The following is an 18,985-nucleotide window of genomic DNA, read 5'->3' as shown; positions in this document are numbered from 1 at the left end:
GGATTGTGGGTTTCCTGTGGTGCAAAAGGCGCGGTCACATTGTTGTAAACATGGCGGATAGCAGCAGTGAAGAAATAGAATTAACTAATGGTAGCCGTTTTTATGGCTACGCGCTTTACACATACAATGCCAACAGGTGAATGAGAGAATAGGAACCCGGACCTTGGTTGAACTGGCCTTTTTCTTGAGACATCGCCGCCTATAATACCTTGGCGCCCCCTAGAAATAAGCGCAAGCTTTAATAGGGTCTAACATTTAAGCATTTGGATCCCTGGCCACCTTCGCCGCCTATAATACCTTGGCGCCCCCTAGAAATAAGCGCAAGCTTTAATAGGGTCTAACATTTAAGCATGGTTTATTTCTTATATCCGGTTTATGTTTTGTCAGACAAAACAGTATTGATGTTACAGTTCCGGACATAGAAGATCCAGACGGGACAGTTCCTCAGCTGATGAAACAGGAGGCCATTGCAAATCATGACTTTGGGTATAGTTCTACTTTGTTCATTTATTTGTCAAATGGGGGAGGCGGAGTATTAAAGTACAAGTAATGTACTAGTTTCCACCAGTTGGCCACATAAAATAGTGTCATTTCTGGTCGCTACCTGTGTAATATAAACTTTATTAAGCATGTGAGACTTATGTAAGGGCCAAAAACACCTAGTGCCAAAAACAGGAGATGTTAAAACAAGCCCTTTTCCTCAATTAAACCACTCCCCAATAAGCTCCTCTTTCATAAAAAAAAAAGAAATAAACCCTGCAAGATTTTTAGGGTTTTGATTTATGGTGACACCTTTATTCATCTCTCCAGCTTATCTCTGCTGAGTACAGACCTTACAGGAGAACAAGACACAGAGTTGAGGACATTTATCGCAAAGCGTTTAGCAAAAGGCACTGTTTACAGCGGTAGTGGTATTGTTGCTGTTGTTGATAATGTCATGCCAGATGGTTCTGGATGTCAATGCTACTACTGTTTGCTTCGTGGTGACAAGGAGGTTGAGAATGATTCTGATGAAATGTAAGTCAGGTCGATACACAGGGGGTGTGCACCCCCCCTTGGCGGCAGAGAAGTGGGTCGTATTTCTTATTAAGGATTCCTCAAATACTATGCTTTTTCCATATGATACTTTTGACTGAGCAACCTCCCCCCCTGCCAATGCTGTTTATTCATCTGTGAGCATCTCTCAGTCTAAACCAACATCCTAGTGATGAAACATAAAAATAATTTTGAGAAAATGTTAATTAAAATTCAATGCATAATAGATTAGAAAAACATGTTTTACCACGTAATGGATGCAAATGATTGATTGCTAATAATTATGATATCGGGCAGTCTAAATTACAGGCATGGGCGTTACTGGACTGCCCTACCCTGATACACTATAATTCATACTCTATGCTTCTTCTATCATTTAGGGTTGATGTGATGAATCTAGGAGGATATCTGTCCAAAGATTTTGTTGTTTGTTTTGTTGCTGACCTCAAATTGGAACTTCAGCTATATCCTTTATATAAATACTATCCTATACCTGCGACGTCTTTTGACCTGTCACCACCACATAGACATTAGCGCCAAGCTAGCAAAGGTCAATTTATTTAAGTATTTAAGTACTATACCATAACTATCTCTACAAGCCTGTGTATTCTCCCTCGTTAGTACATGAACTCCTTAATTGTATCAAATGTGCCAAAAGTAAGGCCTTTATCCAATCTAAAACTTGAATGCACATATGCAGTAGTGAATTTCTGACAGCAGAGTTGACTGTCTAAATTGGTTTTAATTTGTAGAATGATAGTCATTCCTTAATATTATCACATTTCAGCTAGAACTGAACAAATACAGTCTAGAGTTACTCCCAGAGTTGATGACTCCAATAGTAAGTAATACTTTTTGTCTATCTGTCTTTCCAGTCATCCATCCATTTGTCTGATTACCTATGCCCACTTCTCTTTCTCTCTCAATATTAAATTTACTGAGACATGACTTACTTCCGTCGTATAATATTTTTGTAGGAATCCCTGGATGTTAAGGAGCAGTTTGGCCATCTAAAAGACTGGTACCAAGAGAATGTAAGACACCAACCCTACTCCTGACTGTTGACTGTCTCTGTTTTTATTTTGTTGTGAAAAAGACCCCTATAGATATAAGAAAGATGCAGTGCTGCTTGTTTATAAGAATGTGTAATGTTAATGGCTATGGAAAATTCTACTTTTCACACAACCCAAACCCACCCACATGCAATTACAGCACTTTCAGACTTTCAGACATCAGACATTTCCATTGCACAGATCAACTGCTTCTGCCGGTGTGTTAAACTTCTCGATGACAAGCTACCATTGCTGATTCATTGTGTACGTATAAATGAGCATAATTTTCTTGTTCAATTGTTTTCAAATTATTAGTATGTTAAGCAAGCTCTATTTTGCTAGAAATTGGCTGGGTGGCAGCCTCTTAAGAAGTAGGGATAGAGACATCCCTACATTTGATTGACTTTTTTTTTTTTAAAAGCTAGAAAGAAAAAAGGTTTCTTCCCCTGTAAAAGATCCCAGACAATGTTAAAACCCAGAGATCCATTGGACCTCTCTTTGTCATTGTTACACAGATACCCCCTTTGGTATACATCATTTTATCCATTAATAGTCACTAAAGTCAGTTTCCATGCAAAGTAGTGACAGACCCAGGGCGGGGTCCATGGGGACAAGCGCACCCCTTCAGAATATATATATTTTTGGAAAGAGTGCATTTAACCTTAACCCCAAGTTTACCTCTTTGCTTTGTTTTGTGTGCTAGCATCCCGCCCCCCACCCCCACCCATCTCTGGTTTGTATGCCCACCCCTTTGAGAAATCCTGGATTTCCTATGAAGTTTGTAATTGGTTACTACTCTTCGATCTTTGACTCCATTGAACAGGGATTATCAAGAGTAAATGTTGAAGTTCAAAGCACTTATAGTCAAGCTAAGAAGGATATTGAATTGTAAGTGAATGGGATAACTATAGTGTTTATCCATAGAGTTTATTACCACATACAAGTACATTTAATGAGGGGGAGCATAGTTGATAATATATATAGATTTAGGCATTGCCTAAAAGCGGAGCTCCAAACAACCAAATCTTTGCTTATTTTTGCTTAATAATTTTAAAAGTCTTAAATATTATTATTATTTCTGTTTTTGACAACGTCAACGATTTCACTGATCACATGACCAACTCGTTATACCCCTTCCCTCCACATCTACATAACACATAAAAAGTTTAGTTGTCATACGATGTTTCGGCGTCAGGGTAGTTTTAATTTATTGACATCATTGATGACGTTACATAACCATCTCATTGCACCCCACAGTTACCGAGTTTCGTTGACCACAATGTTTCTTTAATAAAATATAAATATTTTTTTATTTGATGACATCAGTTTTTTTTTCTTCTAGTGACATCATTGACTATGTTGGTGCACCCCCTTGACACAAACATGACACCTGCCAAGTTTGGTTGTGAAACAATGTTTCTTTCGAGAGATATGAATGTCTTTGCATTTAAACACATTTTTTTTTGCTTTATATGACGTCCAAGTCTGGTTGTTATACAGTGTTTCTTTCATGAGATATTAATGTTTTTTATTTTGATGACCTCAGCATATTTCGCTTCTTATGACATCATTGATGATGTCACACAACACGACCATACTATTGCATCCCCCTTGACACCTACATGACACCTACCGAGTTTGGTTGCCATATGTTGTTTCCTTCATGAGATATATTTTTTTGATGAGATCAGCATATTTTTTACTTCTAGTGACGGTGACGTCACCAATCATGTGATCACAGTTTTGCACTTCCCTTCACACAAATATGACACCTGCCAAGTTTGGTTGTCGTACGATGCTTTTAAGGGACAGATGGACAGACATCGCGTCACGAAAACTCGAGTCGATGGGTCACAAATTTGTTACCATATTTGTTTTTATACCACTTTTTCTTAGGTATGGGGCTCTGCTATTAAAATGAGTGTGTGTTTGGAGAGGGGGGGAGTAGGAGAAACAAGTCCATCTAAAGTAAGACAAATGTAGTGTAGAAACAAATATGGGACAAATTTTTCTGGTTGGGAATACCTTGTTGCAATTATATATGTCTGAGCCAAGCTCAGTGCAACAATAGCTCACTGAGTCATTGTTTTGAGTCAGTAACTAGAAAAACGTTAAAGGTTCTGGAACCAGCAGGTACAATTGTGTTTGATTGCATAACATCTTTTCAGGTTTCTGGAGGCCTGCAGCACTGTAGATGTCTCAGATAACAGTACTCTGGAAACGGAGGTAAAATTATATTAGATCAATTGAGTGTTTTTAATGTATTAATGGTACTGTCTATTACAATAGTATAAGTATAGCATTACTATCCAATTTAATTTGCACATGTTATTACTCACCCACTATCTGCATATCCCAGTTATTTCTGCTATGACATCGCATGGCATTGTTCATCTCTCTTTTCCACACAATGATCAGGTTCACTGTTATGCCAGCATGCAGACTTTCCATCTTCAATAATCAGTGGTGTCCTCTGGTCATGTGTTCCTCAATCTTGAGTATTATTACAAACACCAAGAAAGAAAATCTGTTCACAGAAGTTTATAGAATACATGGTTAATACTGATTTGTGGTTTGACCTTAGGGGGATTCCTCGAAGTCCTCTCAGCAAGTTATTGTGAATGTCGTGGATGGCAAATGCACATTTAGCAGTGAGGGTGAGGAACTTGTTTATTCCCCTGATACTGATATGGATATGGGTCACAGCTTTTTTTCTACAAACAATGTATATTGCACTTAATATAAATCTGTAGGTTTTAGTTATTTTCATATTTTTATATCCTTATACTATTATAAATTTGTTATATTTTAGTCTTTGTAACAATGTCTGTACTTATTTGGTCACTGCTATTAATTTGACACTGAAATAAAGTTATCTATATCTATCTATCTATTAGTAGGGGCGGATAACACTGTATATTGGTGGGGGCGGATAACACTGTATTTTTTTAGGGGTGGGTAACACTGTATATTGGTAGGGGTGGATAACACTGTATATTGGTAGGGGCGGATAATACTGTATATTGGTAGGGGCGGATAACACTGTATATTGGTAGGGGCAGATAACACTGTATGTTGGTAGGTGTGGATAACACTGTATATTGGTGGGGGCGGATAACACTGTATATTTGTAGGGGTGGGTAACACTGTATATTGGTAGGGGTGGATAACACTGTATATTGGTAGGGGCAGATAACACTGTATATTGGTGGGGGCGGATAACACTGTATATTGGTAGGGGTGGGTAACACTGTATATTGGTAGGGGTGGATAACACTGTATATCGGTAGGGGCGGATAACACTGTATATTGGTAGGGGCGGATAACACTGTATATTGGTGGGGGCGGATAACACTGTATGTTGGTAGGGGTGGATAACACTGTATATTGGTAGGGGTGGGTAACACTGTATGTTGGTAATGGTGGATAACACTATATATTGGTGGGCAGATAACACTGTATATTGGTAGGGGCGGATAACACTGTATATTGGTGGGGGCGGATAACACTGTATGTTGGTAGGGGTGGATAACACTGTATGTTGGTAATGGTGGATAACACTATATATTGGTGGGCAGATAACACTGTATATTGGTAGGGGTGGGTAACACTGTATATTGGTAGGGGTGGGTAACACTGTATGTTGGTAATGGTGGATAACACTATATATTGGTGGGCAGATAACACTGTATGTTGGTAATGGTGGATAACACTATATATTGGTGGGCAGATAACACTGTATATTGGTAGGGGTGGATAACACTGTATATTGGTAGGGGTGGGTAACACTGTATGTTGGTAATGGTGGATAACACTATATATTGGTGGGCAGATAACACTGTATGTTGGTAGGGGTGGATAACACTGTATATTGGTGGGGGCGGATAACACTGTATGTTGGTAGGGGTGGATTACACTGTATATTGGTAGGGGCAGATAACACTGTATGTTGGTAGGGGCAGATAACACTGTATATTGGTAGGGGTGGATAACACTGTATATTGGTAGGGGCAGATAACACTGTATATTGGTAGGGGTGGATAACACTGTATATTGGTAGGGGTGGATGAGATTGTATATTGGTAGGGGCAGATAACACTGTATGTTGGTAGGGGCAGATAACACTGTATATTGGTAGGGGTGGATAACATTGTATATTGGTGGGGGCAGATAACACTGTATGTTTGTAGGGGTGGATGACACTGTATATTGGTGGGGGCGATAACACTGTATGTTGGTAGGGGTGGATAACACTGTATATTGGTGGGGGCAGATAACACTGTATGTTGGTAGGGGTGGATAACACTGTATATTGGTGGGGGCAGATAACACTGTATGTTGGTAGGGGTGGATAACACTGTATATTGGTAGGGGCGGACAACACTGTATATTGGTAGGGGCGGATAACACTGTATGTTGGTAGGGGCGGACAACACTGTATGTTGGTAGGGGCGGACAACACTGTATATTGGTAGGGGCAGATAACACTGTATATTGGTAGGGGCAGACAACACTGTATGTTGGTGGGGGCAGATAACACTGTATATTGGTGGGGGCGGATAACACTGTATGTTGGTAGGGGTGGATAACACTGTATATTGGTGGGGGCGGATAACACTGTATATTGGTAGGGTTGGATAACATTGTATATTAATAGGGGCAGATAACACTGTATATTGGTAGGGGCAGATAACATTGTATATTGGTAGGGGCAGATAACACTGTATGTTGGTAGGGGTGGATAACACTGTATATTGGTGGGGGCGGATAACACTGTATTTTTTTAGGGGTGGGTAACACTGTATATTGGTAGGGGTGGATAACACTGTATATTGGTAGGGGCGGATAATACTGTATATTGGTAGGGGCGGATAACACTGTATATTGGTAGGGGCAGATAACACTGTATGTTGGTAGGTGTGGATAACACTGTATATTGGTGGGGGCGGATAACACTGTATATTTGTAGGGGTGGGTAACACTGTATATTGGTAGGGGTGGATAACACTGTATATTGGTAGGGGCAGATAACACTGTATATTGGTGGGGGCGGATAACACTGTATATTGGTAGGGGTGGGTAACACTGTATATTGGTAGGGGTGGATAACACTGTATATCGGTAGGGGCGGATAACACTGTATATTGGTAGGGGCGGATAACACTGTATATTGGTAGGGGCGGATAACACTGTATGTTGGTAGGGGTGGATAACACTGTATATTGGTAGGGGTGGAAAACGAATGTATATTGATGGGTGCGGATAACACTGTATCTTGGTAGGGGTGGATAACACTGTATGTTGGTAGGGGTGGATAACACTGTATATTGGTAGGGGTGGGTAACACTGTATATTGGTGGGGGCGGATAACACTGTATGTTGGTAGGGGTGGATAACACTGTATATTGGTGGGTGGATAACACTGTATGTTGGTAGGGGCGGTTAACACTGTATGTTGGTAGGAGGGATAACACTGTATATTGGTAGGGGTGGATAACACTGTATATTGGTAGGGGTGGGTAACACTGTATATTGGTGGGGGCGGATAACACTGTATGTTGGTAGGGGTGGATACACTGTATATTGGTAGGTGGATAACACTGTATGTTGGTAGGGGCGGATAACACTGTATATTGGTAGGGGTGGATAACGAATGTATATTGGTAGGGGCAGATAACACTGTATGTTGGTAGGGGTGGATAACACTGTATATTGGTAGGGGTGGATAACGAATGTATATTGGTAGGGGCAGATAACACTGTATGTTGGTAGGGGTGGATAACACTGTATATTGGTAGGGGTGGATAACGAATGTATATTGGTAGGGGTGGGTAACACTGTATATTGGTGGGGGCAGATAACACTGTATGTTGGTAGGGGTGGATAACACTGTATGTTGGTAGGGGTGGATAACACTGTATGTTGGTAGGGGCGGATAACACTGTATATTGGTAGGGGTGGATAACGAATGTATATTGGTGGGGGCAGATAACACTGTATGTTGGTAGGGGTGGATAACACTGTATATTGGTAGGGGAGGAGAACACTGTATATTGGTAGGGGCAGATAACACTGTATGTTGGTAGGTGTGGATAACACTGTATATTGGTGGGGGCGGATAACACTGTATATTTGTAGGGGTGGGTAACACTGTATATTGGTGGGGACGGATAACACTGTATATTGATTGGGCGGATAACACTGTATATTGGTAGGGGCAGATAAGACTGTATATTGGTAGGGGCTGATAACACTGTACATTGGTAGGCGGATAACACTGTATATTGGTAGGTGCGGATAACACTGTATATTGGTAGGGGTGAGTAACACTGTATATTAGTAGGGACGGATAACACTGTATATTGGCGGGGGCAGACAACACTGTATATTGGTAGGGGTGGATAACGAATGTATATTGGTGGGGGCGGATAACACTGTATATTGGTAGGGGTGGATAACGAATGTATATTGGTAGGGGTGGATAACGAATGTATATTGGTAGGGGTGGATAACGAATGTATATTGGTGGGGGCAGATAACACTGTATGTTGGTAGGGGTGGATAACACTGTATGTTGGTAGGGGTGGATAACACTGTATGTTGGTAGGGGTGGATAACACTGTATGTTGGTAGGGGTGGATAACACTGTATATTGGTGGGGGCGGACAATACTGTATATTGGTGGGGGCCGATAACACTGTATATTGGTGGGGGAGGAGAACACTGTATATTGATGGGGACGGATAACACTGTATATTGGTCGGCGGATAACACTGTATATTGGTGTGGGCGGATAACACTGTATGTTGGTTGGGTTGGATAACACTGTATATTGGTGGGGACGGATAACACTGTATATTGATTGGGCGGATAACACTGTATATTGGTAGGGGCAGATAAGACTGTATATTGGTAGGGGCTGATAACACTGTACATTGGTAGGCGGATAACACTGTATATTGGTAGGTGCGGATAACACTGTATATTGGTAGGGGTGAGTAACACTGTATATTAGTAGGGACGGATAACGAATGTATATTGGCGGGGGCAGACAACACTGTATATTGGTAGGGGTGGATAACGAATGTATATTGGTGGGGGCGGATAACACTGTATATTGGTAGGGGTGGATAACGAATGTATATTGGTGGGGGCGGATAACACTGTATGTTGGTAGGGGTGGATTACACTGTATATTGGTAGGGGCAGATAACACTGTATATTGGTAGGGGTGGATAACACTGTATGTTTGTAGGGGTGGATAACACTATATATTGGTGGGCAGATAACACTGTATGTTGGTAGGGGCGGACAACACTGTATATTGGTAGGGGTGGATAACGAATGTATATTGGTAGGGGCAGATAACACTGTATGTTGGTAGGGGTGGATAACACTGTATATTGGTAGGGGCTGATAACACTGTACATTGGTAGGCGGATAACACTGTATATTGGTAGGGGCAGATAACACTGTATATTGGTTGGGCGGATAACACTGTATATTGGTAGGGGCAGATAACACTGTATATTGGTAGGGGCAGATAACACTGCATATTGGTAGGGGCGGATAACACTGTATTTTGGTAGAGATGGATAACACTGTATATTGGTAGGGGCGGATCTAGCTTTTTGCTATTGGGGGTACTAAGGTGTACTAACAGAATGTGTACCACAAAAAGCAGTCAAGACCCATTTGGATCGAGTTACAGTTAAATACACACTAAGTAGAATAATTATACAGTGATACAGTTCTATGGATCTTTTCGCAAAATTACTCAATACTCCCTGGACATGCTATGGCATACATTGATTTATCTATTCTTAACTGATTGCTATATAATATGTTTAATAAAAATTTTTTAGTTTTGACTTGTTTACTTTTAAGATAACAGACCCAACCTCTTGTTGACTTCCAGCCTTTACTATTTTTGTTCCTGTTGTTGATAGCGACAACAGCGTTCTGTAAGGAGTGGAGTGAGACGATGCAAAGTGGAGATACTGAAGACCCTGTCTTCCTACGTCAAGTGATTGAAAACTACAAATTGAGGGTTTGTGTAACTGTACAGGGTGGGTCGCGTAGCCATGGGTGACCGAAGGATTGGCGTAGATAAGGGTGAATGTAGGGGATGTAGCTAGGATTGGGTGTAGGGGGTGTAGCTATGGGTGACTGTAGGATGGGCATAAATAAGGACGTTGTACAGGGTGGTGCGCGTAGCTAGGGGTGGGTGTAGAGGGTGTAGCTATGGGTCACTGTAGGATGGGCGTAGATAAAGGGTGAATGTAGGGGTCTCACATAGCTAGAAGTGGGTAGTGAGGGGGGGGGGGGGTAAATAGGATTGAGGGACCGTACGTAGCTATGGAGGGACCGTACGTAGATATGGAGGGACCGTACGTAGCTATGGAGGGACCGTACGTAGCTATGGAGGGACCGTACGTAGCTATGGAGGGACCGTACGTAGCTATGGAGGGACCGTACGTAGCTATGGGGGGACCGTACGTAGCTATGGAGGGACCGTACGTAGCGATGGGGGGATCGTACGTAGCTATGGAGGGACCGTACGTAGCTATGGAGGGACCGTACGTAGCTATGGAGGGACCGTACGTAGCTATGGGGGGACCGTACGTAGCTATGGAGGGACCGTACGTAGCTATGGAGGGACCGTACGTAGCTATGGAGGGACCGTACGTAGCTATGGAGGAACCGTACGTTGCTATGGGGGGACCGTACGTAGCTATGAGGGGGACCGTACGTAGCTATGGAGGGACCGTACGTAGCTATGGAGGGACCGTACGTAGCTATGGGGGGACCGTACGTAGCTATGGGGGGACCGTACGTAGCTATGGGGGGACCGTACGTAGCTATGGGGGGACCGTACGTAGCTATGGAGGGACCCAACGTAGCTATGGAGGGACCGTACGTAGCTATGGAGGTACCGTACGTAGCTATGGAGGGACCGTACGTAGCTATGGAGGGACCGTACGTAGCTATGGAGGGACCGTACGTAGCTATGGGGGACCCTACGTAGCTATGGAGGTACCGTACGTAGCTATGGGGGGACCGTACGTAGCTATGGAGGTACCGTACGTAGCTATGGGGGGACCGTACGTAGCTATGGGGGGACCGTACGTAGCTATGGGGGTACCCTACGTAGCTATGGGGGGACCGTACGTAGCTATGGGGGGACCGTACGTAGCTATGGGGGGACCGTACGTAGCTATGGAGGGACCGTACGTAGCTATGGGGGGACCGTACGTAGCTATGGGGGGACCGTACGTAGCTATGGAGGGACCGTACGTAGCTATGGGGGGACCGTACGTAGCTATGGGGGGACCGTACGTAGCTATGGAGGGACCGTACGTTACTATGGAGGGACCGTACGTAGCTATGGAGGGACCGTACGTAGCTATGGGGGGACCGTACGTAGCTATGGAGGGACCGTACGTAGCTATGGAGGGACCGTACGTAGCTATGGGGGGACCGTACGTAGCTATGGAGGGACCGTACGTAGCTATGGAGGGACCGTACGTAGCTATGGGGGGACCGTCCGTAGCTATGGGGGGACCGTCCGTAGCTATGGGGGGACCCTACGTAGCTATGGAGGGACCGTACGTAGCTATGGAGGGACCGTACGTAGCTATGGGGGGACCGTACGTAGCTATGGGGGGACCCTACGTAGCTATGGGGGGACCGTACGTAGCTATGGGGGGACCGTACGTAGCTATGGGGGGACCGTACGTAGCTATGGAGGGACCGTACGTAGCTATGGGGGGACCGTACGTAGCTATGGAGGGACCGTACGTAGCTATGGGGGGACCGTACGTAGCTATGGGGGGACCCTACGTAGCTATGGGGGGACCGTACGTAGCTATGGAGGGACCGTACGTTACTATGGAGGGACCGTACGTAGCTATGGAGGGACCGTACGTAGCTATGGGGGGACCGTACGTAGCTATGGAGGGACCGTACGTAGCTATGGAGGGACCGTACGTAGCTATGGGGGGACCGTACGTAGCTATGGAGGGACCGTACGTAGCTATGGAGGGACCGTACGTAGCTATGGGGGGACCGTCCGTAGCTATGGGGGGACCGTCCGTAGCTATGGGGGGACCCTACGTAGCTATGGGGGGACCGTACGTAGCTATGGAGGGACCGTACGTTACTATGGAGGGACCGTACGTAGCTATGGAGGGACCGTACGTAGCTATGGGGGGACCGTACGTAGCTATGGAGGGACCGTACGTAGCTATGGAGGGACCGTACGTAGCTATGGGGGGACCGTACGTAGCTATGGAGGGACCGTACGTAGCTATGGAGGGACCGTACGTAGCTATGGAGGGACCGTACGTAGCTATGGGGGGACCGTCCGTAGCTATGGGGGGACCGTCCGTAGCTATGGGGGGACCGTACGTAGCTATGGGGGGACCGTACGTTGCTATGGAGGGACCGAACGTTGCTATGGGGGGGACCGTACGTAGCTATGGGGGGACCGTACGTAGCTATGGGGGTACCGTACGTAGCTATGGAGGGACCGAACGTAGCTATGGAGGGACCGTACATAGCTATGGATGGACCGTACGTAGCTATGGAGGGACCGTACGTAGCTATGGGGGGACCGTACGTAGCTATGGAGGGACCGTACGTAGCTATGGAGGGACCGTACGTAGCCATGGAGGGACCGTACGTAGCCATGGAGGGACCGTACGTAGCTATGGAGGGACCGTACGTAGCTATGGAGGGACCGTACGTAGCTATGGAGGGACCGTACGTAGCTATGTGGGGACCGTACGTAGCTATGGGGGGACCGTACGTAGCTATGGGGGGACCGTACGTAGCTATGGAGGGACCGTACGTAGCTATGGGGGGACCTTACGTAGCTATGGGGGGACCGTACGTAGCTATGGAGGGACCGTACGTAGCTATGAGGGGGACCGTACGTAGCTATGGAGGGACCGTACGTAGCTATGGAGGGACCGTACGTAGCTATGGTGGGACCGTACGTAGCTATGGGGGGACCGTACGTAGCTATGGGGGGACCGTACGTAGCTATGGAGGGACCGTACGTAGCTATGGAGGGACCGTACGTAGCTATGGAGGGACCGTCCGTAGCTATGGGGGGACCGTACGTAGCTATGGAGGGACCGTACGTAGCTATAGAGGGACCGTACGTAGCTATGGAGGGACCGTACGTAGCTATGGAGGGACCGTACGTAGCTATGGAGGGACCGTACGTAGCTATGGAGGGACCGTACGTAACTATGGGGGGACCGTACGTAGCTATGGGGGGACCGTACGTAGCTATGGGGGACCGTACGTTGCTATGGAGGGACCGTACGTAGCTATGGAGGGACCGTACGTAGCTATGGGGGGACCGTACGTAGCTATGGAGGGACCGTACGTAGCTATGGAGGGACCGTACGTAGCTATGGGGGGACCGTACGTAGCTATGGAGGGACCGTACGTAGCTATGGAGGGACCGTACGTAGCTATGGAGGGACCGTACGTAGCTATGGGGGACCCTACGTAGCTATGGAGGGACCGTACGTAGCTATGGGGGGACCGTACGTTGCTATGGAGGGACCGTACGTAGCTATGGGGGGACCGTACGTTGCTATGGAGGGACCGAACGTTGCTATGGAGGGACCGTACGTAGCTATGGGGGGACCGTACGTTGCTATGGAGGGACCGTACGTAGCTATGGGGGGACCGTACGTAGCTATGGGGGGACCGTACGTAGCTATGGGGGGACCGTACGTAGCTATGGGGGGACCGTACGTAGCTATGGAGGGACCGTACGTAGCTATGGAGGGACCGTACGTAGCTATGTGGGGACCGTACGTAGCTATGGGGGACCGTACGTAGCTATGGGGGGACCGTACGTAGCTATGGAGGGACCGTACGTAGCTATGGGGGGACCTTACGTAGCTATGGGGGGACCGTACGTAGCTATGGAGGGACCGTACGTAGCTATGAGGGGGACCGTACGTAGCTATGGAGGGACCGTACGTAGCTATGGAGGGACCGTACGTAGCTATGGGGGGACCGTACGTAGCTATGGGGGGACCGTACGTAGCTATGGGGGGACCGTACGTAGCTATGGAGGGACCGTACGTAGCTATGGAGGGACCGTACGTAGCTATGGAGGGACCGTCCGTAGCTATGGGGGGACCGTACGTAGCTATGGAGGGACCGTACGTAGCTATAGAGGGACCGTACGTAGCTATGGAGGGACCGTACGTAGCTATGGAGGGACCGTACGTAGCTATGGAGGGACCGTACGTAGCTATGGAGGGACCGTACGTAACTATGGGGGGACCGTACGTAGCTATGGAGGGACCGTACGTAGCTATGGGGGACCGTACGTTGCTATGGAGGGACCGTACGTAGCTATGGAGGGACCGTACGTAGCTATGGGGGGACCGTACGTAGCTATGGAGGGACCGTACGTAGCTATGGAGGGACCGTACGTAGCTATGGGGGGACCGTACGTAGCTATGGAGGGACCGTACGTAGCTATGGAGGGACCGTACGTAGCTATGGAGTGACCGTACGTAGCTATGGGGGACCCTACGTAGCTATGGAGGGACCGTACGTAGCTATGGGGGGACCGTACGTTGCTATGGAGGGACCGTACGTAGCTATGGGGGGACCGTACGTTGCTATGGAGGGACCGAACGTTGCTATGGAGGGACCGTACGTAGCTATGGGGGGACCGTACGTTGCTATGGAGGGACCGTACGTAGCTATCGGGGGACCGTACGTAGCTATGGGGGGACCGTACGTAGCTATGGGGGGACCGTACGTAGCTATGGGGGGACCGTACGTAGCTATGGGTGGACCGTACGTAGCTATGGAGGGACCGTACGTAGCTATGGAGGGACCGTACGTAGCTATGGGGGGACCGTACGTAGCTATGGAGGGACCGTACGTAGCTATGGGGGGACCGTACGTAGCTATGGGGGGACCGTACGTAGCTATGGAGGGACCGTACATAGTTATGGGTGACTGTACGTTGCTATGGGTGACCGTACATTGCTATGGGTGACCGTACGTTGCTATGGGTGACCGTACGTTGCTATGGGTGACTGTAGGATGGGCATAGGTGGGCTGGGTACCCTCCCCAAAAAGCGGTCTCTCCCTAGAGAAGAGTCGCTAGATCTGGGACATTCTTCATATTGTGTGAACCCCCCCCCCCCCCATCCGCCCCCGCCCCTCCGCCACGGATACATGCCTGAGGTAGACGACAGGAGGAAGTGTGCTTTTAACCTATAGTTTACGGAAAGTTGTTTGACAGCAATCAATGCTAATTCGTATAAACTGAACTTTAGGTCAACCATGATATGAACACCTTAAAGAGATTACTGCGCCAGGCGGAAACAGATCATTACGCATTGTACAGGTGGGTGCGTCTCTCAAACCTGAGGCTTAAAAATGGCCCGTGCAGAATCTCTGGAGTCGTAGTCCGGAGCGAAACAATGTGTGGATCCAGCTGGAACTCCTTTCATGCCCATTAAAGTTAAAATGTGTTTCTCTACGCTGTGATTTGCAAAGGAAATCCATTAGAAGCATCTAAAAAATAGTCCGAATTATTTTTCATTGTGTGATTTTTTTTGCAAATGCAGAGTGAAAAAACCCATGTCTCTGAAATGAAGTTCAGCTTAATCCCACACTTTTGAGATTCATTATCTTACCGGCACCCTGTTGAGGTGTAAAAACGCTAGTGCATTGTCTTCTCGGATAAGGGCGTTAAAGTTCCGTCATCTTACAGCGCTTCCAAGAAAACCGTGAACACCGGAAATATGTATGGAATGTTTGCTCCGGCCAATCACTCGCGAGATATTCGAACAGCCAACTAGAAACATGTCTCAACAAGTCTTAGTGTCTGAATTCTCGCGTCTGATTCGTCAAAAGACAATAAACATTCCACACATATTTTAGGTGTTCACGGTTTTACTGGTTACGCTGTAAACACCCAATCTCTGGGGGCGCTGTTCCTGGTTACGGGCAACATCTTCAGTGACAGAAAACGTTTCATCTGTTCAAAATATGAGACTTATACATTAAAAAAATTCCACGTTAAAGACCAGACCCGTTGATAGTCTCCCCCTCCCCCCAGAGTTTCGGGATTCCTGTGCCGCATAAAAAAGCGAGGGGTCTGGAGAAAATGACCCTCCCTCTTTCTGTCCTTTGCAAACATATATTTCTTACTATAAAGCCAGCAGGCATTCTAATATTTACATTTATATGATATCCATTTCGTTTCCAGATCTTATCGTTTCCTGGTACAATCTGGTAATGGTTCCATTCTGTTAGAAAACACCAAGCGTGAATGCCAGGCAGTATCTGCAAGTGAGACGCTTGAGATACTGAACGTGCTGGAAGACTACAACACTCGCGCGAAAGACAAGTTCACTTTACACGAGTCGTGACTAGATGAATACAACACTCTTGCCAAAGACAAGTTCGTTTTACTCGAGTCGTGACCAGATGACTACAACACTCTTGACAAAGACAAGTTCGCTCTACATGACTCGTGACCAGATGACTACAACATATACGCCAAAGACAAGTTCGCTTCACACGAGTCGTGACTAGATAAATACAACACGTTATTCTCCTCACAAAATCCTGTTTTATTTCCCGTTTCAAAAGCTGAAAACAAATAACAAAAATAGATAACTAAATATAAAATACCGTTTCCCGAAAAATGAGTCCCTTGTTTCCGATTTGATGGATTGACCATTAGGGATTTGAGCAGGCCTGGAGAAGGAAGGGGGGGAGGGAGCTAAAGGCTTAACCTATCACTCAACGCAAATAATTCAAATTCCGTTGAGGTCTCCATCTGACCTTACCAAAACAAGCACTAACAAAGATCCATTTGCTGCTCCTACAATATGACCAAACGCTGCGTTGGTGGAAGTTGAGCGCCTCCCTCGACTATAAAAGCGCCTCGCCTAAGAGGAAAAAAAGAATAAGTAGGACCCACCCCGAAGTGCAACACGACTTCGATGATTACTATAGAAGATTACTTGTTAACTGAAGGTTAAGCTACGATAACGGACTACCTTGTTGAGGCAAAATATGTAATAACCTGCCACATTTGTTATAACGGCCACATTTGTAATAAGGTAGGCCACATTTGTAATAAGCTATCTGATATCTCATGAAAGAAACATCGTACGACAACCAAACTTGGTAGGTGTCATATATGTGTCATATTCCATGTTTGACGATGTCTCTATAGTAAAATAATTTTTATGTTTATATTTATTATTTAATGACTCTGTGGATGACGTCACATACCACGTGACCACCTGGTTGCACCCCCCTTGACACCTACATGAAACCTACCAAGTTTGGATGTCATACGATGTTTCTTTTATGAAATATCGGATAGTTTATTACAAATGTGGCCTACCTTATTACAAATGTGGCAGGTTATTACAAATGTGGCTTCGACATACCTGCCGCAACATTACCCTGGTTCCAGAGCCTCGAACGTCTCTCTATTCAGACTCCTTCTCAACCTCGCTGGCCACTAAATAGAGAGACGTTCATGGCTCTGGAACCAGGGTACCGCAACATCTTCTTATGACACAGACCCGCCTGGGACATGAAAAGTTAAGTAAGCGCTGCGGTGCGGTGCTTATTCGAGCCAGCATCCCCCCTTTGGTGCTTTTATACAGGATTGCCGTCTGGGCCATTTTGCTCCAGTAGAAATAACTGTGTTAAATTGGGACCTGTATATTGGTATAGGCCTCGAAAATGTTATATCTGTTATCACTGCCGTGCGCACCAGGTTATGTTTTCCTCTAATGTTTGTCATTTATTCATTAATTCTTTTTTTTTATGTTTTTACGGCTTCTTTATAGTAACTGAACACGGATATTACAAGTCGCGGTTCTACTGGGGCATTTGTTTTTTTTTCTGGTTTTGGCTTTGCTCAATTTGTTGTGGTCCGTATACCATTTAACAGGTATCTGGTCTTGACGTAAAACCAAACCGTCATGTGTAATTTATTATAGTTATTTTTAAAAATATATTGTGAAATTGTAGTATGTTTTGTTATCATTTTTAAACAGACAGAAAAGCGATCGCGAGGGTGAATCTAGACAAATATGTAAGATGTTTGCGTAGATCTAAAATTAAATAAAATATCAACCCCAGACTGAAAAAAAAATTGTCGTAACGTCACCCTGGATACCAGGTAAGCTCGAGCCTCTGGTACCCAGGGTAGTAAAGTCAGTATAATTTTTCATGCAAGGGGAGGGGAGGTGCTAATATTTTTTATGTGGCTGTTTTGATTAGAATTCTTAGTTCATTGAATCTATAAAATGTTGCCAAGCGAACTCTGCCAATTTATATATTTCACATAGTATTTCACGCAACTTTCGTGGTTCCCCTGCATTTTGTTGTTTCCTATGTTTCATGCAAAACTTTAAAAAAGCCATCGACATAATAGTTAGTTATCGAATTAATCCCAGAATGTACTATTTTATTGAAATCTCAAACACTGTCTTGCGTCCCTGTCTTTTCCCCTAGCCTCGACTGTAAAGCAGAAGGTTTTCTTTAGCTGTTAAGCTTGTTTCTTTCCAAAACTCGCAACAGATCTAAACTGCATGACAACTTTCTTGTCGTTTTCGCGTCTTGTCTCGTTGAATCTTTGAGGGTGACCGCTTTGTCTGTTACGCTGTTGGGGCCCTTTTCCGTCAAAATCAACTTTTTAATTATTCAGCTTAAGTATTCAGTGAAGACTAGCTAGAGAATTGGACTGTGAGCTTTATTAACTATTATTCAAACTTCAGCCTCCCGCCTCGTTAACGATGTTGGACATTCTACCCAGGAAAACGACTGACTTAATCAGGAAATTGTCATGCAAATTGCTTTCAAAGACTCAT

At 45.5% G+C, this 18,985-nt stretch overlaps 1 protein-coding gene across 1 annotated transcript; it reads left to right on the top strand.

Moving 5' to 3' along the window:
- The first annotated feature begins 3 nt into the window (after positions 1–3).
- Positions 4–18,267, top strand: LOC5520253 (protein Njmu-R1). The gene is made up of 13 exons (XM_048720127.1): positions 4–136; positions 388–486; positions 811–1,017; positions 1,416–1,499; positions 1,816–1,876; positions 2,013–2,069; positions 2,289–2,351; positions 2,911–2,975; positions 4,256–4,313; positions 4,672–4,744; positions 10,037–10,137; positions 15,416–15,486; positions 16,354–18,267. The coding sequence occupies exons 1-13, from the start codon at positions 51–53 to the stop codon at positions 16,514–16,516; spliced, it is 1,188 nt and encodes a 395-aa protein (XP_048576084.1). The 5' UTR covers positions 4–50; the 3' UTR covers positions 16,517–18,267.
- Positions 18,268–18,985: the final 718 nt, after the last annotated feature.

This window comes from Nematostella vectensis, chromosome 12 (genome assembly GCF_932526225.1).
Source record: "Nematostella vectensis chromosome 12, jaNemVect1.1, whole genome shotgun sequence".
NCBI classification, from domain to species: Eukaryota; Metazoa; Cnidaria; class Anthozoa; order Actiniaria; family Edwardsiidae; genus Nematostella; species Nematostella vectensis.
This window is presented reverse-complemented; position numbering and strand designations above follow the sequence as displayed.